The 22,081-nt window shown below is 38.3% G+C and overlaps 1 protein-coding gene across 2 annotated transcripts in view; it reads left to right on the top strand.

The window, feature by feature from the left end:
• Positions 1 to 22,081, top strand: part of DIAPH1 (diaphanous related formin 1) — an 86,977-nt gene that overhangs the window by 53,003 nt on the left and 11,893 nt on the right. For both annotated transcript variants that reach the window (XM_033096109.1, XM_033096110.1), the window contains 5 exons: positions 16,653 to 16,751; positions 20,772 to 20,866; positions 21,194 to 21,295; positions 21,522 to 21,761; positions 21,892 to 22,021. In XM_033096109.1, the coding sequence (XP_032952000.1) occupies positions 16,653 to 16,751; positions 20,772 to 20,866; positions 21,194 to 21,295; positions 21,522 to 21,761; positions 21,892 to 22,021 (666 nt within the window). The remainder of the gene's footprint in view (positions 1 to 16,652; positions 16,752 to 20,771; positions 20,867 to 21,193; positions 21,296 to 21,521; positions 21,762 to 21,891; positions 22,022 to 22,081) is intronic.

Genomic DNA, 22,081 nt, shown 5'->3' with positions numbered 1-22,081 from the left:
GCCACAGCAGGCAGTCTGTTCCCTTGCTCCTGGGGCAGGCACAGGTTACAGAAGGGAAGTCGCAGGGTCTATCTTCTTGGCAAGGCTGACAGGGCACTCATAAAGCCTGGTCCTTGGAGACTAGGTTGGCTGTGTGTCAGTTTGTAACCTATAGTTCCATTAGCAAAAGTGTTTAAAATCTGCTAAGAGGTCAGGGTGGGCAGCAGCTAGGAACATGGAGCCTGGGACTGACATACTTGCCTACCAAAGAGTCAGCTAACTGGTAAGAGTTTCTATGCTTCTATTGTCAGCAGAGAGTCACAGTCATTTGCAAATAACATTCTCCTCCTTCCCTCTGTGCTAAGGTGCTGTCTGTACCCACTTCTGCATCCTTGCCCTGGCAAAAATGGGGGCTGGAACCCAAGCATTGACAAGTTTATATGTTGAGTACTATAATAATTATATGCTGAACTAATGCACAATTCCTATAACAGGTCTGGGACAGCTGCTAATGGGGGTATCCTATGGGTTCTCCATTTGACTGTTTAATCTACTGCTGCTGGTTGTCAGTGGGGTCCCTCCCTCCCCCACCCAGTGTCAGAGCTGAACCAGAGCCAGCTGCCTAAGGATATGAATATATTATAGATGGTATCCAGACCCATGCCTGTCTTCCCTTTCTCACAGTTCCCTGGTAGGTGACAGCTTAAAAATGTACACATAGTTTACATTATCTCACTACATTAACAAATCAAACTATTTTACCATATGTGCTGCCAAAGCGAGCACAAAGTCAAACTATTTTAATTTGTCCATGTTCCCTTGTAGTCATTGCCTATACTGTATGTAATAGCATTTATATTGTAATCAGAAATGTGTGTGTGTGTGTTTTTTCTTTATCTCAGATTGAGTGTACAAATTGTAAGTCAATGAATTTGCACAAAACTAAAAATGAAATTTACATCTGTGTAATCAACACCCAGGTTGAGAAACAGAACATTGCTGAGAACTGGAAACTCCTTGCACTCACTTCCACTTACAACCAGTCACTCATTCCTCCCACCCTGACCCAGAGTAACCGCTATCCTGACTCTAACACTAGTTTCCTTTTACCTGGCTCCTGTCATCCACGTCATATTTACTTGTTTGCTCACTCCCCCAGTACACGTGAGTACTGTCAGAATTGCCAACTCATACCCCTTTGAAACACAGATCTAATTAGCATTCAGTATTTGTTTACACCAAGCCTGTTTGATTCTTTTTATTAGATAATTCTTAAATCCATCTATTCTCTCTCTCTCCAGCCCTACTACGGTATAATCTCAGGCCATGCCTTCCTCTCTTACCTGGAATAATAAACCCTTCTTTTTCTTTCAAAGTATTTATCAGTCTCAGTGACAGTCATTCTCTACTGTGTAGTAATACTGTAAATAATATGCTTTTGCCTCTTTTTCTTGATTTATAAATTAAAGGTTTGATCTATTACCTTCGTGCTAGGAATAATGTTAGAATGTTGATATTTATATTACTACCCCTCTCTTTTTACTCCTCCGAGTTATCATTATCTAATTTTAGGTCTTCTTTTAATATTTAAACTTTTTAAAATTACATGACTATTTAATGAGCTAATTATATTTAATAACTTTTAATTTTTAAAGATGTTTATTAAAATATAGCTAACATACAATATTATTAGTTTCAGCTGTACACCATAGTTGTTCAACATTTATATACCCAAAGAAGTGATCCAGGACCCATCTGACACTGTTCCACACTATCACAATATTATTGACTGTATTCCCTCTGCTGTTCATTACATCCCCAAGACTTATTTGTTGTATCCCTGGAAATTTGAACCTTAGTCCTCTTTACCTTTTCCCCCTCTTTTTTAATTTTTAAATTAGAGTTGACATTCAGTATTGTTTTATATTAATTTCAGGTGCACAGCATAGTGGTTAGACATTTATGTAGTAACTTAAGGAATGATCCCCTGACTAGTCTAGTACCCACCTAGCACTGTACATAGTTATTGTCATATCATTGATTATATTCCCTGTGCTTTACTTCCCTGTGACTATTTTGTAACTACCAATTTGTACTTCCGAATCCCTTCACTTTGTTCGCCCTACTCCTCTTGTCTATCACCCTGATAAATCTAGTACCCATCTGACACCATACATAGTTATTAAACAATATTATTGACTATATTCCTTATGCTATACCCTACATCCCCGTGACTACTGTGTAACAACCAATTTATACTTCTTAATTCCACTTTTTCATCCACCCTCAACCTCCCTTCCATCTGGCAAGCATCAAAATGTTCTCTGTATCTATCAGCCTGTTTCTATTTCGTTTGTTTATTTTGTTGTTTAGATTCCATTTATAAGTGAAATCATAATAACATTAGTCTTTCTCTGTCTGACTTAGTACACTCAGCACAATACCTTCTAGGTTCATCCATGTTGTTGCAGATGGCAAGATTTCGTTCTTTTTTATGGCTGAGTAATGTTCCATTGTATATATGTACCACCTCTTCTTTATCCGTTCATCCATTCAGGGATAGCAGGTTGCCTTTCACATCTTGGCTATTGTAAATAATGCTGTAATGAATATACAGATGCACAGGTCCCCTCAAAGTGGCACTTTGGGTTTCTTTGGATAATTACCCTGAAGTGGGATTACTAGGTCCTCCTTTATCTGTTGTTACAACCTTTGTTATAAAGTCTATTTTGTCTGGTATAAGTATTGCTAGCCCAGTTTTTTTTTCTTCTTCTTTCGTTTCCATTTTCATGAAATATCTTTTTCTGTCCCTTAACTTTCGGTCTGTGTGTCTTTCAATCTGAAGTGAGTCTCTTATAGACAGCATATATATATGGGTTTTGTTTTCTTATCCATTCAGCCACCCTATGTCTTTAGATTGGAGCATTTAATCCATTTACATTTAAAGTAATTGTTGATAGTTATGTAGTTATTGCCATTTTATTATTCATATTTTTTATCTTTTTTCCTCCATCTTAAAGAAGTCCCTCTAAGAATCCTTCTAATACTGGTTTGGTGGTGATGAACTTCTTTAGCTTTTTCTTTTCTGGGAAGCTCTTTATCTGTCCTTAGATTCTAAATGATAGCTTTGCTGTGTAGAGTAATCTTGGTTGTAGGTATGTTTAAACTTTTTATTGTTAAATATAATAACAATACAAAAAGCTAATAAGACAGATGTACAACTTAGTGAGTTATAAGGTGAACGTCCTTTTAAACGCCAAATGTCACTTTCCAGGAGGCCCCTAGGAGCCCCTATATGCCTTTTCCCCTCTAAGAGAAACCACTACCCTGACTGGTATGGCAATCACTTCTTTGTTTTGGGGTGTTTTTTTTTAAGTTTTATCACTGAAGTTTATATACCTGAGCACTATAGTTTTGCCTGTGTTTTTTTTTTTGTTTGTTTTGTTTTGTTTTAAGATTTTTATTGGGGAAGGGGAACAGGACTTTATTGGGGAACAGTGTGTACTTCCAGGTCTTTTTCCAAGTCAAGTTGTCCTTTCAATCTTATCAATCTTAGTTGTGGAGGGCGCAGCTCAGCTCCAGGTCCAGTTGCCATTGTTAGTTGCAGGGGGCACAGCCCGCCATCCCTTGCAGGAGTTGAACTGGCAACCTTGTGGTTGAGAGGACGCGCTCCAACCGACTGAGCCATCCAGGAGCTCAGCAGCAGCTCAGCTCAAGGTGCTGTGTTCAATCTTAGTTGCAGGGGGCAGAGGCCCACCATCCCTTGCGGGACTCGAGGAGTTGAACTGGCAACCTTGTGGTTGAGAGCCCACTGGCCCATGTGGGAATCGAACCGGCAGCCTTCCGCGTTAGGAGCACGGAGCTCCAACTGCCTGAGCCACCAGGCCGGCCCTGCCTGTGTTTTTAAATGTCTTATTTGTCTCTCTTCATCTATAGGTTCTTCCTCTTTTTCCTCTCCATGAAATTTATTTTTTGTAAAAACTATATCACTTGTTCTATGGTGTTTCCCATAATATGGATTTTGTGATTGTATTCCCATAGTGTAGTTTCTGTAGTGTAGAGTTTTCCTTTATGGCTCAAAATATTGTTAAATATCGTGACTGTTTGTTAATTGTGTTGTTTAAATTTTCTATATCTTTTTTGTTTGCTTTTTTAAAATCAGTTACAGAGAGAAATGGTTAAAACACCCCATTTTGTGGATTTAGCATTGTAATTCTGTCAGTTTTTGCTTTATTTTTTAAAAAAATTTTAATCAACATAATTTCAGACTTATGGAAAAGTTGCTAGAGTAATACAAAAAATTTCCTGCACATACTTCTCTGCATTCCTGAGATGTTAACGTTTTACCACATTTGCCTTGTTCCTCTCTAAGTGTATAGATGTACATACATATGTGTGTGTCATATTTTTTCCTGAACCATTTCAGGGTAAGTTACAGACCTGATGCCTCCTTATCCTTCGGTGTGCATTTCCTAATAACAGGTCCATAATTACAGTATAATTATCAAAATTAGGAAATTAACATTAATGTAATACTGTTATTTAATCTGACCTGCTTTAGATTTTGATGTTCTTTACAAAAAATATCCTGGCTCATGGATTGCCTTCAGCATTGCCTTCAGTCGTCCTTTGTCTTCTTTAATTGAGAGTACTTCCTATAAAGGTCACCTGCAAAGGCACATGGACTGCTATTCAGAATTTGGTTTGGATGTTGTGATTGATGACACCTCCCCACACACACACAGCAGAGGGTATGAGAAGGTTTACTAACTTACATAATTGAGTCTCTGAGAAGAACAGGTTTGAAATGGCTTAAGAGAGCAAGGAAAGGAGACTGGCTTGGGTTTTTATTGTGGGTGGGGGTGCAGCCAGGGTAAGGATTCCTGCACAAGGACCTTGCATAGTTTGTATCTCCTGTGGCATCAAAGGAGGGGCAGGAAGGCTTTCCTATTACTAGTTTGCCCAGAGGTGGGACACAATGGGAAAAGGGAGAGAGAGGTGAGGCTTAGCAGCTGTCAACAATCAATCCGAAAATGAGTCAAACTCCTTATTACAATTCCTTGGTCTTTTCTCTTTCATGACTTTGACCTTTCTGAAGAATACAGACCAGTTAGTTTGTAGAATATCCCTCAGTTTGGATTTATCTAATGTGTCCTCATGATTGCATTCAGATTATATGTTTTTGGTGCACTATATATATATATATATATATATATATATATATATATATGTGTGTGTGTGTATATATATATATTTTTTTTTTTTGGCGGGGGCGGGTATTGGGGAACCGTGTTTTTCCATGACCCATCAGCTCCAAGTCAAGTCGTTGTTTTCAATCTAGTTGTGGAAGGCGCAGCTCACAGTGGCCCATGTGGGAATCGAACCAGCGACCTTGGTGTTATGAACACTGTGCTCTAAGCACTGAGCCAACCGGCCGCCCCATATATATTTCTTATTATGCAAATATATAATGTTATTAGGTACATACAAATTCTAAATTCTTTTATTTTCCTGATGAACTAAGACTTTTATCATCGTACTGTGTCTCTGCCTTCTGTAATGCTTTTCGTTGCCTTGAAGACTATTTTGTCTGATATTAATGTAACTTCATCAACTTTCTTTTAATAGAACTTACCTGGTGTAACTATAGTTTTCATCCTTTTTCTATCCTTATTCTAGATGTTTCTCTTATAAGAACAGCATATACTTAGGCTCTTTTTTCTAAAATCCAGATGATAATATTGGCCTTAACTGAAGCGTATAGTCTGTTTACATTTGACATAATTACTGAAATATTTGGGTTTAAATCTACCATCTTATTTTGTTTTCTCTTTGTCCTGTATTTTCTATGTAATACGCTGATTTCATTCTGTTGAAAATATTTTCTGATTTCTTTTGTGATTTCTTACCTGACTCTAGAGTTATTTAGATATTTACTCAATATCCAAATAGTTGGGAATTTTTTAGGTAATCTTTTTACTGATTTCCAGCTTAATACTACTGTGGTCAGAGAACACACTTAGAATTATTTCTGTGTCCTTTAAAATTTTTTGAGGCTTGCTTTTACCCAGCACGTGGTGAATTTTGGTAAATGTGATACGAGCATATGAAAAAAAGTTGTATTTTTTATTGTTGTATGCCTTGTTCTAATATATTAATTAGGTCAAGTTTGTTATGTGTTCAGATTTTCTATATCCTTTCCAAATTTTTGTCGTTTGTTTTGTTAGTTATTGTACAAAAGAGTTTTAATTCTTCCACTATGGTTATGGATTTGCTCTTTTCTTCTTTTAGTTCATTTTTGTACTTTATATATTTTGCAGCTAAATTATTGCTGTATTTATATTTAGAATTATTATATCTTCCTTGTGGGTTGATCCTTTATCATTATGAAATGTCTGTTCAAGGCAGTAGCATTATTAGAGATGAAGTCTTTCTGTTATAAGTATAGCTGCACCAGCTTTCTCTTGGTGAGTATGTCTTCTTTCACTATTTCACCCTTAACATTTGTGTCTTTATTTAAGATATGTCTCTTGTAAGCAGTTTATTTAGTGTGTGTTTTGTAAATTCAGTCTGATGATCTTAGTCTTTTCACACTTCAGTGTATTTAATCCATTTGAGTTGATACATACCATGTTGCTGTTTGTTTCTGTTTGATTTTTCTAATTTACATCCTTTTTTTCTGTTCTTGGCTTTTTATGGATTCATTAAAACTTATTATTTCACATTTCCCCTATTCCTAATTATACTTTTTTTCACTATCCTTTTAGGAAATTACAACATGCATGTTTGACTTGCAGTCTAATACAAATTATAACTTTTACCATCCTCCAGATAATGCTAGAATTTAACATTTTAACTATTTACTACATACCCTCTTTTTGAGTTATTGATGTCATGCATTTTAATTCTACATATGTTTTAAACTTCAGAAATATTTTTGTTATCATTTTGTAATATCAATATTCACTTTAAAACACCTTTGTAGTGTTTTTCCTTCCTACATACATTTCTGCATTTTCTTTTGGTATACTTTTTCTTCTGCCTGAAAAAGTACTCTCTTAAGTACTTATTTTAGTTCAGGTACTCTCTGTTTTTGTCTGGCTATATCTTTATTTCACCTATATTTTTAAAGGATATTTTTTGTTTTCCTCTATTTTAAAAAAACAACTCCACTGTCAGTATTAACTGTTGGTCATTTGAAGGTAACATATTTTGTCTCCTGCTACTTTGAGAATTTTTCCCCCTGGTTTTTAGCAGTTTTACTGTGATGATGATGTACCATGGTGTGGTTTTCTTTGTATTTATCCTTGGGGTTCTCTGAGCGTCTTGATTCTGTATGTTGAACTGTTCATCACTTTTGGAAAGTTCACAGCTATTTTCTCTTCAAATAGTGCTTCTGTCCAATTTCTGTTTTTGTTTTTTTAATTATTGGCATTTTATTTTGCTTTCAAGTTCAGTGCCAGTGACTGTCACAGTTAGCACTTCATCTTATGTATATGTATGGGGGTTTTTTTGTTTGTTTGTTTTCTTTGTTATTTTTAATATTTTACTCTACACATTTACTTTCTCTGTCCACCTGTCTAAGGCTTCCCTGTGAGACTGAAATCCTGGGACTCCTCCCATGCTCCAAGTCACATTTAATAGTTAATATCTCTCTCCCCAGCTTTATTGAGGTATATTTAATATACAAAAACTTGCACATATTTAATGTATACATTTTGATGAGTTTGGACATATGCATACACCTGAGATATCATCACTACAGTCAAGATGATAACATTTCCATCACCTCTAGGAGATTTCTCTTATGTCTTCTATTTTTGTTTTTTATTTTTATGGTAAGAACACTTAACATTAGATCTACCCTCTTAAGTTTTTATGTGCATAACACCATATTAACTGCTTCTGTCCAATTCTTTTCTTTCTAGGCCTCCAATTACACATATATTGGACCTTTTCACATGTCCTTACACTCTTTTTTGTTGCTTTTCATCTTCTATCTCTGTGCTTTAGTTTGTATCATTTTTATTGACCTGTCTTCCAGTTCACTTCACTAACTTTATTGTGTCTCCTGTTAAACCTATCTATTGAACTCTTAATTTCAGTTCTAATAATCTTTAATTCTAACTAGAATGTCCAGTGATTTTTTTTTTAATTTTACTTCTCTTGTGAACTTCTCCATCTTCATCTATTTTTATTTTTCCCTCTGTATACTTGAACATGTTAACTAAAGTTACTTTAAAGTCCTTGTTGGCTAGCTCCAGTGTCTGAATCATGCATGGGTCTGTTCCCATTTGTTTTATTCTCACTAGACAGATAAGAGTGATCACCTTAATCCAGTCAGGGAGTAAATTGTGCCAAGGCTTGTGGTTTTGGAAAGGCCTGATCTATCTCTGGTTCACCTTGTTCCTAGAGTGTAGGCTTTCTGGGGCTTCCAACTGCAAGCCTGTGGTTTTCACCTTTACTCTGAGGATGTAGCCTTTTGGGTTCCCAGCTAATGAGGAGTCTCATATGAGATTCTCTCCGTATTAGGCAGAAATTGGACCTTGACCCCTGTCCACACAGAGCCATCAAACTGTCATTGGAACAGTGCTTCAGTGTTTTGCTTACCTCTTGGGAGCAGTTCATCACCATCTTGTCAGCTCTTCCATGCTTTCAAAGTGATGTTTTAAAACATTACACCAGCGTTTTAAGATGTTTTCCATGGGATATTTGGCCCCATTACTGGAAATGGAAATTCTCATTTCTTTTCATATTTTATATGATGATTTGTACCACATTGAAAAATTAAAATTTCATGTAATTAAATTAGTCTGTCTTTTACTTTATACCATCTTGTGTTTGTTTTTATTCTTAGGAAAGTTTTCATTTATTCAGAATTATATTGTATTTCTGTTTTTAACATTTAGATGTTTAATGTATCTGGAATTAATTTTTGTGAATAGCGTAAAGTTAGGATCTAACTGTTTTCCTTCAAAATGGAGAGCCAGTTGTTCCAACACTGTTGATTAACACCAGAAGTCAGCAAACTATGGCCAACCCCTTTTTGTTAATAAAGCTTTATTGGAACACAGCCAGGCCCGTTTGATTACATGTTGTCTATGACTTATTTCATATTGCACCAACAGAGTTGAGTAGTTACAACAGAAACTATATGGCCCACAAAGCCTAAAATACTTACTTTCTGGTCATTTAAGAAAAAGTTTACCAACCCCTGCATCATCCTTTTTTGCATTGATCCCATTTCTACTTTAGCATATACTAAATGTTTCATATTTATTTCTGGAATCTCTTCTACTTCTTTATTTATTATTAAAAACTTCATATGTTTTTCCAGTATCACTCTTATTATTATAGACTTACTCTACTATCTTTTATTGGCCTCGAAGATACAGTATGTTTAGTTAGGTTTATTGAGGTATAATTTGCATATAGTAAAATTTATCCTTTTTGTGTGTACAGTTCTTTGAATTTTGACAAATGTATACAGCCATATAACTATCTCAATCAAGACAGAGAACATTTTCATCACTCTTAAAAAATTCTCTCCTGCCCATTTGTCCATCCTCTCTCCTCACTACCAGGCCTGACAACCGTTGATCTGTTTTCTGTCCCTAGAGTTTTGTCTTTCCCAGAATGTCATATACATGGAATCATACACTGAGTAGCCGTTTAAGGCTGTATTCTTTCACCTAGCATAATGTGTCTGAAATTTGTCCATGTTGTTGTATTCATGTTCATTCCTTTTTATTGCTGAGTGGGATTCCATTATATCCATTCACTGGTTGATGGACATTCAGGTTGAATCTAGTTTTTAGCAATTATGAATAAAGCCAATAGAAACATTTGCATACAAAATTTTGTCTGGACATACATGTTTTCATTTTTCTTGGTCAAATACCTAGGAATGGGATTGTTGGGTCATTGCTGCAATAAGTGTATGTTTAACTGTATAAGAAAGTGGCAAACTGTTTTCTAAAGTAGCTGTACCATTGTTTTTCTTGCATTTCCACTAGCAATATATGAGAGTTGCAGGTGCTTTGCATCCTTACTAGCGCTTAGTATCACCCGTTTTATTTTTTAATTTTAGTGATTCTAATGGGTTAGGCATTATATTTTTAATTCCTGATTAATTTAATTCCTAGTACATATTCCTAATGACTTAATGATGTTGAGCATCCTTCCCTGTGCTTACTTACCATCTATAGGTCTTCTTTAGTGAAGTGTCTGTCCAAACCTTTTGCTTGTTTTAAAAAATTGGATTGGTTGTTTTCTTATGGTTGACTCATGCAAATATTTTATATGTTCTGGATACTAATTCTTTATCAGATACATGTTCTGCAAGGATATTTTCCCAGTCTGTTGCTTGTTTGTTCATATTTTAACCATATCTTTCAAAGAAGAGTTTTTGATTTTGATGAAGTCTAGTTTGTCCACTTTTTCTTTTCTTCTCTTTTCTTTTCTTTCTTTCTTTCTTCCTTCCCTCCCTCCCTCCCTCCTTTCCTTCCTTCCTTCCTTCCTTCCTTCCTTCCTTCCTTCCTTCCTTCCTTCCTTCCTTCCTTCCTTCCGTTCTTTCTTTCTTTTTTTGGAGAAAGCTGTAAACCTTTATTGAGAGAATTTTAACAGTCAAATAAGTATCCCACTTAACAGTTTGTATGATTTCAGTTCATCTTCCTTTAATCCTGTGCTTTCCCTTCCCTTGCTTCTGGAATGTAAATGGTTTCTAGTTTTGGTAAAAACCTCCCCCTTGACATCAGAACCATCTCTGCCCTCACTCTGAGCCAATTCCTGGATATCAGCTTCCGGGTCAGGCCCTACTTCTGACGTATAAATGGATTCTAGTTTGGGTCAAATATCCTCCTTGACATCAGGACCATCTCTGCCCTCATTCCCAGTGTTCAGCTGAGGCAGGTCCTGGAGACTGGTTTCCTGGTCAGGCTCTGCTTCCGGCACTTCACTGGGCTCTAGATGTGCTAAAATCTTGCCCTTGACATCAGGACTGCCTGTGTCCTCACTCCCAGTCTTTGGCTGAGCCTGTTTCTGCAGAACAGCTTTCGGATCAGGCCCAGCTGCTGACACATGACAGCGCTCTGAGTTTGGTAAACTCTCCCACGTGACGTCAGGACCATCTTTGCCCTTACCCCCAGTCTTTGGGTGGCCAGTTCCTGGAGATGAGCCTCTGGGTCGTCAGGCCCTTGAACCTCAGGTGCTCCTTCATCTTTTTTCTCTTGGTAAGTTGTAATATCCTGACTCTCAGTCGGTGGCTCCTCTTGAGGTTCTTCATTGCTGGGCAACTATAGGTCCAGCAGGCTTGAAAGATTCTTGATCTTCTAGTAGTGCTTTCCATATGGAATTGTGATCTTACATACTCACTCAGATATCACACAGTTGAGTCTCATACTAGCGAGAAAGAACACTTGTATGTTTTTCATTATTTTCTATTGCTGTATAACAAATCACCACCAATTTAGGCTTAAAACAATGTAAATTTATCATCTCACTGTTTCCCTGGTTCTGGAATCCAAGTTGGATGGATCCTCTGCTGAAGGTCACACCAAACTGAAATGAAGGTTCTGGTTGGATCGCACTGCTTTTTGGAACTTAGTGTCCTCTTCCAAGCTCATGTGCTGTTTGGCTGAATCCAGTTATTTATAATTATAGGACACAGACTTCTGTTTCCTTGCTGGTCATCAACTAGGAGCTGTCCTCAGCTCTTAGAGGCTACCACCATTTCCTGCCACGTGGCCTTCTCCACAGTGTGGCAGTTTACTCCTTCATGGACAGCAAGAGAGCATCTGCTGCAGCTTCGAATCTCTGACTTCTCTTGTCTGATCTCTAAATCCTTGTTTAGAAGAACTTCCCAGAGTATGTCAGGCCCACTCACACTCAAGAAGGGTTATATACAGTGTGTGTGCAACTTGGGCGCCAACTTAGGATTCTTCCTACCGCATAGTTTGTACTTTTTTGTTTCTAAGAAATCATTGCCTACCCCAAAGTTGTGAAGGTTTTTCCAATTTCTTTTAGAAGATTAATAGTTCCAGGTTTTCCATTTAGAGCTGTGGTCCATTTGAATGTATGTGTGTGTATGTATATGTACATGCACATTTATTTATTTGAGATATATAATTCACGTATCATAAAATTCACCCTTAAAAGTGTACAATTCCATGGGTTTGTTTGTTTGTTTATTTTGTATATTACAAATTGGTGCAACTACTGCCACTCTCTAATTCTAGGACATTCTCATCACACACAAAAGAAACCCTGAATCTCTTAAGCAGTCACTCCCTACTTCTTCTTCCCGCACTTTGGCAATCACTGAGCTACTTTCTATCTCTATGAATTTGCCTATCTTGGATATTTTGTATTAATGTAATCATATGTGCGCTTGTGTCTGGCTTTTTCACTAATCACGTTTGTAAGGTTCATGTTGTAGCAGGTATCAGTACTTCATTCCTTTTTATGGCTGAATAATATCCCTTTGTACAGGTACACATTTTATTTTTCTCTTCATCAGTTGAAGGACATTGGATTGTTTTCACTTTTGGGCCATTATGAATAATGCTGCTATGAACGTTGTCCTTTTTTTAAATTTTTTTACTGAACTGTTTGAAATAAAATACTGATATCATGGCCCTTTACCCCTAAATTCTTCAGCATGCCTGCCTCTCCCAAGTACATGGACATTCTTTTCCATAACCACAGTACAATTATCACATTTAGAAAATTTATCATTGGTATACTACTGTTATTTAATATACAATCCCTACTCAAATTTCACTGGTTTAATTAGTGATTTCAAACATCTGAAACAATTACCAATTGTCTAATGAGGTTAAATTCACATAACATAAAATTAACTATTTAAAGTGAAAACTTCAGTGACATTCATAAAATGAAGTGGGAAGTGGTCCCTCTTTTTTTGCTTTTTTAAAGAGGTTGTATAAAATTGGCATTAAATTTTCTTTAAATGTTTGGCAGAATTCTCTAGTGAAACCTGGGCCAGGAGATTTCCTTCTCAGGAGCATTATAATTATGAATTCAGATTTTTACGTGGTTTCAGTAGTACTTGAGTTACCTATTTCATCTTGGTTGAGTTTTGGTAGTTTGTGGTTTGGTCCATTTCTTGTAAGTTGTCCAATTTATAAGTACAAAGTTATTTGTGGTATCCCCTTACTATCCTTTAAATGGCTGCAGGATCTGAAGTGATACTCCATTTCATTCCTAATATTAATGATATATGTCTTCTCTCTTTATCTTTGTCAGTCTTTTTAGAGGTTTATCTATTTTATTGATTTTCATGGCTCAGGATATGGTCTTTCTTGGTGGATGTTCAATGGGCACTTGAAAAAAACGTTTATTCTGTTGTTGTTGGGTGAAGTGTCCTACGTATACATGACCTGGTTGATTGATTATACTGTTCACTTCTTTTATATCCTTGCTGATTTTCTATCGAATAGTTTACCCATTACCGAGAGTAGGGCGTTAATGTCTCCAAGTATTATTGTGGCTTAGCTATGTTGGTGTCTTTTTTCATCTTTTAGTTTTGTTTCTTCAAGTCTCTGTTGTTTGGTGCATACACATTTAAAATTGTTAAGTCTGTCTGGTGGATTGATCCTTTAATCATTATGTAATGTCCCGCTTTATCTCGTTATTTTCTTTGCTCTGAAGTCTACTTACGTGATAGTAATATGGCCATTCTGCTTTTTTTTTTTTAAGTTAATATCTGCATGGTATATCTTTTTTCAGCCTTTTACTTTCAACCTACCTGTGTCTTTGTATTTGAAGTAAGCTTCTCATAGACAGCATATTGTTCAGTCTTGTTAATCCACTCTGCCAGTGTTTGATATTGGTCTCAGCATAGTGATGCTATCAGCTAGGAAGGCCTGGAGTACACTCACCTGAGCCAAAACAACTCCTGGCAAGCCCCCAGAAACATTTCCCCCACCAGAGCCAATGTTACGACTGAGCCATACTGGCCCTTGTGGTTCTTATGATTGCACGACACACCTCAGCAACAACCATCAGGCAACTTTGAAAAAGCAAGGTTTATTCCTCACAGGTCCTGACATGGCACTCCTGGGGCCACACAGTGTGGTCGCTGGGGGAGAAAGAGGGCGACCCTGGGATTATGACTTTATTGGGTATGAGGTGGGGTGCCTCGGGTTTCACAGGTTCCCTCTTTATTGATGAAGATAAAACCAGAGTGGAAATTAAAGCATGGGAAGCGAAAGAAGGGTCACTCAAATGGTTAGTTATCTAGGTCACCCAGGGCTTTCTGTTTAGGTTGGTGCAAAAGTAATTGTGGTTTAAAAGGTTAAAAATGTAAAAACCGCAATTACTTTTGCATCAACCTATAAAAGGAGAAAGTGTGTGTTGTATTATTTGTTTTCTGTTTATTTCCTATTTCTCTTCTTTTCACTTCCCTGTAGTTTCTTTCAACATTTTCTTTAAGATTCCATTTGATTTATTTATAATGCCTGAGCATATTGCTTTGTACAGTTTGCTTAGGTATTGCTCTACGTATAACATTATACATACATAACTTTTCCTAGTTTAATGATATTGATGTTTTTACCAATTTGAGTGAAGTGTAGAAACTTTATTTCCCTTTAGGTCCCTTTAGCCTTCCTAGTTTTTAAATATAATACTTTTACTTTTCTCCTTCCCCAAGTTGTTGTGATACAGTCTAGATGTTTGAGTCTCTGTTTTTATCTGACTATGCATAATTTTCTCTTTTTTTCTACACTATCTGTTTTCGCCTACCTCTCTGATTTTATCTCCTGATCTCCCCCCTTACTCCATCTGCTGTAGCCATAATGACCTTTTTGCTTTTCCTTCAGCACACCAGGCATGCTCGTCTCAGGCCTTTGTATTTGTTGTTCCCTCTGCCTGAAAGTCTTCCCCCTCGTCCCCCAGATGTTCATGTGGCTTGATTTGTCACTTTCTAAAAGATCTTTACTCAAATGGCATATTCTCACTAAAACCTTCCCTGAGCAGCAGCCTCCTAAAGTTGTAATCCAGCTCCCTATTAAATTCCTTATTTTCTTCCCTTCGTAACACTTATGACCATCGAATACACTGTTTTATCTATGAACTAGTTTATTGTCTATTTCTCTTTATTGGAATATAAGTTCCATGAAAGCAGGAATCTTTCTCTGTTTTGTTCACTGTGTTATTCCCAGAGCCCAGAACAGAGCCCAATAAGTATTTATTTAGGTACTCAATAAGTGTTTATTTAAATAACTAATCTTCATGTTTTCAGCATTTTCTGTCTTCAAATTGGGCCTGTGAGGCCAAAGGTGAATTTTTTTATAGTTTTTTTGTACGTTTTGCCATGAAACTTTCTTTTTTGTTTGCTTCATTTCTTATTTATTTGTACCAGATAATACTATTCAGATGGTTTGAAATTTAAATGATTTAATATTTGTATTGAAAAGTATTCCTTCCATGTCCGTACTCAGGCACCCCATTCATCTCCTCAGAAGCAGCTAACTTTGTCAGTGTCCTTGACACTCCTTGCAGAGATATTCTCGTATGGCTCTAAACAAGTTGAAACCAAGTTACACAGAATATTTTACAATTAACGTCTGTCCAGAAACAGTTCCTGTTTCCCTTTCTGTCTACTGCCCAGCGCTCCTCATAGCCAGAATAACCACTTCTGGTGAATGTTACTGTCATGCTAACTGCTCTTGAAGGTCAAAGTCTAGGTAGGATGGGAAGAAGCATTCACACTTGTAAAGTAACACAGGTTTTCAAAAATCAAGATGACACATATAAAATTTTACAAAGCATTGAATAATTAATTTTTTTAATGAGGTATAGATAACAAATACCATGAAAATTAGTTCAGCTAATTGGGGAAAGCTTCACAGCAAAAGAAGAATACATTGACTTTGGATAGTCTGAGGAGAGTACTGTACCTTCTTTGTGAGCACCAGTATGATATTTAAGCAATAAGATCCTGCTAGGAATATATTGTTATGCCATACCAAAGTCCTCATCTTGTAGAAGGAGAGACCATATATGCTTATGACAAAGTCAGGGAGAAGACTTACAATAAAGAAGTATATAAGAATCAATAGGGATTCAGAGAGAGAGATCACAGGCATTTTGGAAAATCAAATATAAAATAAAAAACTTTATAGGAACTCATGTTCAAGATGAGCTTGAAAGACAAATAGGGTTTTTAATAGGCAGAAAAAGATAACACGGTGGAAGACTCTAATGCAGCCAAACTATAGCCCTGAGACTAACCACCTGTTTTTGTGGATAAAGTTTTATTGGAACACAGCCACGTCATATATGTATTGTCTATAATTGCCTTCATATGGCAGAGTTGAGACAGACCATAGGGTCTGCAAAGCCTAAAATATTTACTGTCTGGTCCTTTACAGAAAGTTTACTGTTTCCTGCAAGTAGATAGGATGTAGGTGGGAAAGCATTATTGATAACTATTAAAGAAAAGAACGTGAGATATTTATTATAGTTGGAGGGGACAGTCATCAATAGGAGGCCGGTGGTTAAAGAGGAGGTGCACCTTGGAGGAATACATTAGGGAGACTGTTATTAACGGAAAGGAAGTGAGGGGTCTTTGGGGCTGGGACAGTAGCTCAGTGAGACACAGATGTGGCTTGTCCTTAATCTCGTTTTTCTAATCTTTCTCTCTCTAGCCAAGAAGGATCAGGAAGGTGGAGAAGAAAAGAAATCTGTGCAAAAGAAAAAAGTAAAAGAGTTAAAGGTGTTGGATTCAAAGACGGCCCAGAATCTCTGTGAGTAACTCTGTGATTCAAACTACTTGAAATGTGAAGGAGTTCTTCCAAGAACTTAATTCTGGTAGATCCAGAAAACATTGATTTGTTGAGGTCCTACTCTATGCCAGGCATTACATAGTGAATTGCCAGTATCTCATTTAATCCCTTCAATAGCATGGCAAGATTGTTAGTATATAGTTTTATGGCAAGGAAAGAGAGGCTAAGACTTTCAAGAATTTGCCTAGTTATGTAGCTAGTAAGAGACAGGTCTAGGGTTTGAACCTCGGATGTTCTTATTTCAAAGCCCTTGTTTTCTATGGCATCCACAGAAAATCTGCCACAAATGTTCTAGCCATTGTACATTTCCTTCTTTCTCACTGTCTTTTAAGTATTTCCTTTAAATGCAGGCACTGGCTTGACTTCAACTACATCTAAATAACGTTGTGGTTTAGAGTAAATAATGTAAATCCTGGACTTCTGAGAGCAGGATCAGTAACTCCAGAGTTCTGTTCTGAACTTGCTACCTATACTCATAACTCTGATTGATGGCAGAATTTCAGATCAGAAACTCCTCTGCAAAATTGATGCAGGTAGTACTTACTTGATGATCAGGATGTATGTTCATTCTTTGTTCATTTCAACTGTTGCTCTCCCTAATATTATAGATTTAAATATTTGCTCAACAGATATTTGAGGATCTGTCATGTTGCAAGCTCCAGTAGGCACATACTAGGCTCATGTTCAGAGATGAAAGGGTATATAGTCCATAAGACCCACTCACAATCTTGCAGTGTGGCTGTTGTTCCCATTTTTCCAAATGAGAAAACTGAAATTCAGCTGTTATGACTTAACCAAGGTCACACAAGTAATGAGTGCACATCCCTATAAATAAAGTCAGTGATAGAATGAGAACAGGAAGCCTTTACATTATTCTTGGCTATATAATCTTAGATCAATGACAACAAATATTACTAAATAGTGTCTGTGGGTAAGTCCTTGTATGGAGACTAATCTGAGATAATTCATCTTCTCAGGATTCATCTCTGGGAACATAAAACATGAGTAATTGTTATTTTGGAAAATGATACAAGATGGTGGGGTAGTGCATTGTTATTTCCAGTTAAGTGATACCGATATGGACAACAGAATGCAGGAAAAGAAGTGAGGTTAGTTTAGGATAGGGTGGTCTAAGAGATGTAATTTAGGGATTCAAAGATCATTAAGTGCCTTTTCTGTGCTGGGGATACAAACCTGAGTGAGGCGTAGTCCCTCTCCTCACGAACACATGTCTACTGGAGACAGAAAAATAAATAATGTTAATAGCACATAGGATGCTTATGAGAGCACTAGGAAGGGGGTCATCTAAATCAAGTAGGGGGCTTATTGGAGGAAGCACATCCTAGAGATCATTCGAAAGGAGGTACTGCTTAAGCCGAGCTGAAAGAACTCTTAAATAGTGAGTTAAGTGAAGGGTGAAGGCTGGCTTGTTTCAGGCAGAGGGATCAGCATGTAGAAGGCACAGAGGCATGGATACCATCGGACAGTTCTCGAACTGCAAGTTGTTAAGTACAGCTGAGGAAAGGCCGTGTGTGGGGAAGTGGCGGAGGGGAGAAGCTTTCGAGGACTAGATAGAGGCTAGGTCATAACAAATTCTCGTAGGCTTAGGCTAATAAGTATATATTTTATCCTGAAAGCTGTGGAAGTTAATGATGGGATTCTAATCAGGAAAGTGAATAATGCAACCCTATGTGATTTGGGGGGAGACTACTTCAGCAGTGATTTTTGAGGCTGCATTGCTAGGGCAGGGGAAGGCAGAGAGATGAGTTATGTCATGGTCAGAGGTAATCAGGGCCTGAGATTAAAGTAGTAAGAATGAATAGGAAGGCAGGAGATAATAAGATGGAAGTAATGGAACTTAGTGATTGACTAAGGGAATAAAGGAGACGTTTTCTTGGGTTTACATCACTCGGTAGAGAGTGGTACCGTTTACTGAAATAGGAAAACCCAGCAGGAGCAGATTCTGTCTTTTGTGGGAGAAGTGAAAGGTAGTGGAGATGAGTGAGAGGTGGCAGGGTGGTGGATAGAAGTGAGTGACTTAATTTTAGGATAGAATTTAAGATGCCTGTGGGACTCCTCCAAAAGGATGGGTGTATTAGGCATTTGGGTATAGAAATCAACAGGAAGGTCTGGTTGGAGATACGAATTTCGGAGCTAGCATATGAGTCATAATTAAAGCCATGAGATTGCTTTGGAGGCCTCTAATATTTAATGGGGAAGTCAAAAAGGAGGGAGACCTCAAAGAAAAGGAGCAACGATAAAAATAGTAGGAAATAGTCCTAAGAAGTGGGAGTGGTCCATAGTATCGGGTGCAGACAAGAGCCAAGTAAAATCAGGAGGAAAAGTATCTTTTGGATCCAGCATCAGAAAATCAGTAGCCAAGGCAAGAATAATTTCTGTGCAGCATAGGTGTTAAGAACAGAGGCTCTGGAATCCATTTGTATTTAAATCTTGGCCCCAACTCTTACTAGCTTTATGACCTTGGATGGGTAGCTTAACTTCCTGAAGTATTAGTTTCCTTTTCTGTCAAATGGGGCTAAGAATACACACTTACAGGATATTATGAATAGGGTTAAAGGAGATTATGTATGTAGATTGTGTTTAAGGTATTATATCTCACATGGAGTAGACACTCAATAAAGTGAAGAAAAGATGGAAGTTGGTAATTAGAGAAGAATATTGGGTCAAGGAGGGTTTTGTTTGTTTTTTTGTTTTTTTTAAGATAGAAGAAGCTTGATTATGTGTATATGCTGAAGAGAAAGGTCCTTAGGGCCACCAGATCTGTTGAAACATGAGGAAAAGATGAGTACATGGGTATAGTTGCTGATAAGCTTACAGACATGTTGACACAGGTTTTCTTCTAGATAATTCCAAAGTAGTCCTTACCCAAGCCTTTTCTTGTCTGGCTCCATCTGAGGGCCCCTAATGCTCAGTTTATAAGTGGCATAAGGGAGAGCTTAGCAAGTCGTTTAACCAATGGCTTCAGTTTGTTTCAGCAAGATCTTAGAACAAATGCAGAAGTGATGGAACAGTTGGGAGAATGGGGATCTTTTGGTAGAGCTGCAAAGACGGCCTGGAGAGCATGGATGAGAGACACTAGAAGGATTACTGGGCAGCACTGAGGCCCCAGTTATCATTGGTGCCACCACAAAGTTATAGATTCCAATCTGCAGTTAGTAAGAGGAGAGAAATAAGAGGGCTGGAGGAGAAGAAAATGAGAGAATAAGAATAGGAATAGTAGAAATGGGAGTAATGGAGAGAGTGAAGTGATAGACGGTAGAGTCTAGGTTAGATAGAGAAGGCAAAGTGGAGCGGATACATTCAGAGAAAACGGAATGGTCAGCACTCTTTCCAGAGAGAGAGAGAGAGAGAGAGAGAGATCTCCCTGATGAGGTTGAAGAGCCAATTTAGATATTCGTGAGAGAGCTAGAAGGATAGGAAGTGTTTGTTAGGAAATGGGATATGGCATTTAAGATCAGAGCACTTCTAGGCAATGGTAGCTTTGAGGATGGAGTCATGGGAGTGGGGAACTACAATAGAGTAGGGTGAACGTCTTTGATGTGTGTGTGTATATATATATATATGTATATACATATATACATATGTATATGTATATATATGTGTGTGTGTGTGTATATATACACATATATATATATACATATATACATATACACACATATATATATGATCAAAGACTTCCTGGGAGCAAAGGTGGAGCCACAGTGTTTGTAGAACATGGTGCTTTGAACAATGTGGCTGGTGTGTGACATAAATGTGGAGATAATGAGAAAGAAAGCTGGGAGGTGGAAACCTGAAACCCTGGACTCTGGAATTTGGATTGTCACTGTATCAGCATGAGGAGCTGGTGGATAATGACTTTGAAAGAGCACTCGTAGGAAAATTGTGCAGCATAGGTGTGTAGGATGGGCTGGAAGGTGGAAGAGACTGACACGAATGTGTCTTTATCTCATTTTCTGGCAGCAATCTTTTTGGGTTCCTTCCGCATGCCCTACCAAGAGATTAAGAATGTCGTCCTGGAGGTGAATGAGGCTGTTCTGACTGAGTCTATGATCCAGGTAAGGGACAAGGTCATCCTGCGGGAACTGGCTGTGCATCGCTGTGCACTAGCCTCTCGTCCTCTCCGCTGAGAGGATGAGGACCATCCTGTGGTATTGTTGGCCTAAAGGACGCGAGCTTTGGGTAAGCGTCCATCTCTCTGGTGCTCAGGTGATGTGTGGTATAGTTTACAGAAGCCCTGCCATCTCACTAGCTGCCTCCCCCCACCCTCACCCCCATGCCCATGTTTCCTTCTTAGTCGTCCTTGGGCAGAGTGAGGGACTGACAGGAGGCTCAGGCTGTCACCTCATCTCCCTCAAGCTGAGACTGTCCCATCTGTCTTTCAGAACCTCATCAAGCAGATGCCAGAGCCAGAACAGTTAAAAATGCTTTCCGAACTGAAGGACGAATACGATGACCTGGCCGAGTCCGAGCAGTTTGGCGTGGTGGTGAGTAGGCCTGTGGTACAAGGCTCTTCTCCGACCCTCATGCTTTCTCCTCTGAGAACAGCCGTGCACTTGCTCCTTGCCTCTTGTCTGTTTTGAACCTATCTTTCTCTCTCTGTCTCCTTCCTACTCTGGAACTCAGATCCTCCCCTAGGAGGCTCAAGCCTGTGTCTCTCCTTTTTCTTACTTCTCAGTCTGTGTTGGCTCTCATGGCTTCTCTTCCCCCCAGATGGGCACTGTGCCCCGCCTGCGGCCTCGCCTCAATGCCATCCTCTTCAAGCTGCAGTTCAGTGAGCAAGTGGAGAATATCAAGCCGGAGATCGTTTCTGTGACAGCTGCATGTGAAGAGTTGCGAAAGAGCCAGAACTTCTCCAGCCTTCTGGAGATTACCTTGCTTGTCGGCAACTACATGAATGCTGGCTCCAGGAATGCGGGGGCTTTTGGCTTCAATATCAGCTTCCTCTGTAAGGTGGGCCGGAGGGTTAGAGCAGGATGACAGAAGGGAAGGCTGCTGGCCTCGGTGAGCCAGTGTGACAAACTGCTGTTGGCCGAGGTGATCTGGGGCATATCGGGACTAACAATGTCTCCTCCTCCCCAAGCTTCGAGACACCAAGTCCACAGATCAGAAGATGACATTGTTGCACTTCTTGGCTGAGTTGTGTGAGAATGACTATCCTGATGTCCTCAAGTTTCCAGATGAGCTCGCCCACGTGGAGAAAGCCAGCCGAGGTGGGCAGGTTCGGGGTAGCTAGAAGGTGTTTCCAAGTCTCCCAAATCTCTGCATGGGGA

This window comes from Rhinolophus ferrumequinum, chromosome 24, assembly GCF_004115265.2.
Source record: "Rhinolophus ferrumequinum isolate MPI-CBG mRhiFer1 chromosome 24, mRhiFer1_v1.p, whole genome shotgun sequence".
NCBI classification, from domain to species: domain Eukaryota; kingdom Metazoa; phylum Chordata; class Mammalia; order Chiroptera; family Rhinolophidae; genus Rhinolophus; species Rhinolophus ferrumequinum.
Note: the sequence above shows the minus strand (reverse complement) of the source record. Positions and strands in the feature narration are given on the sequence as shown.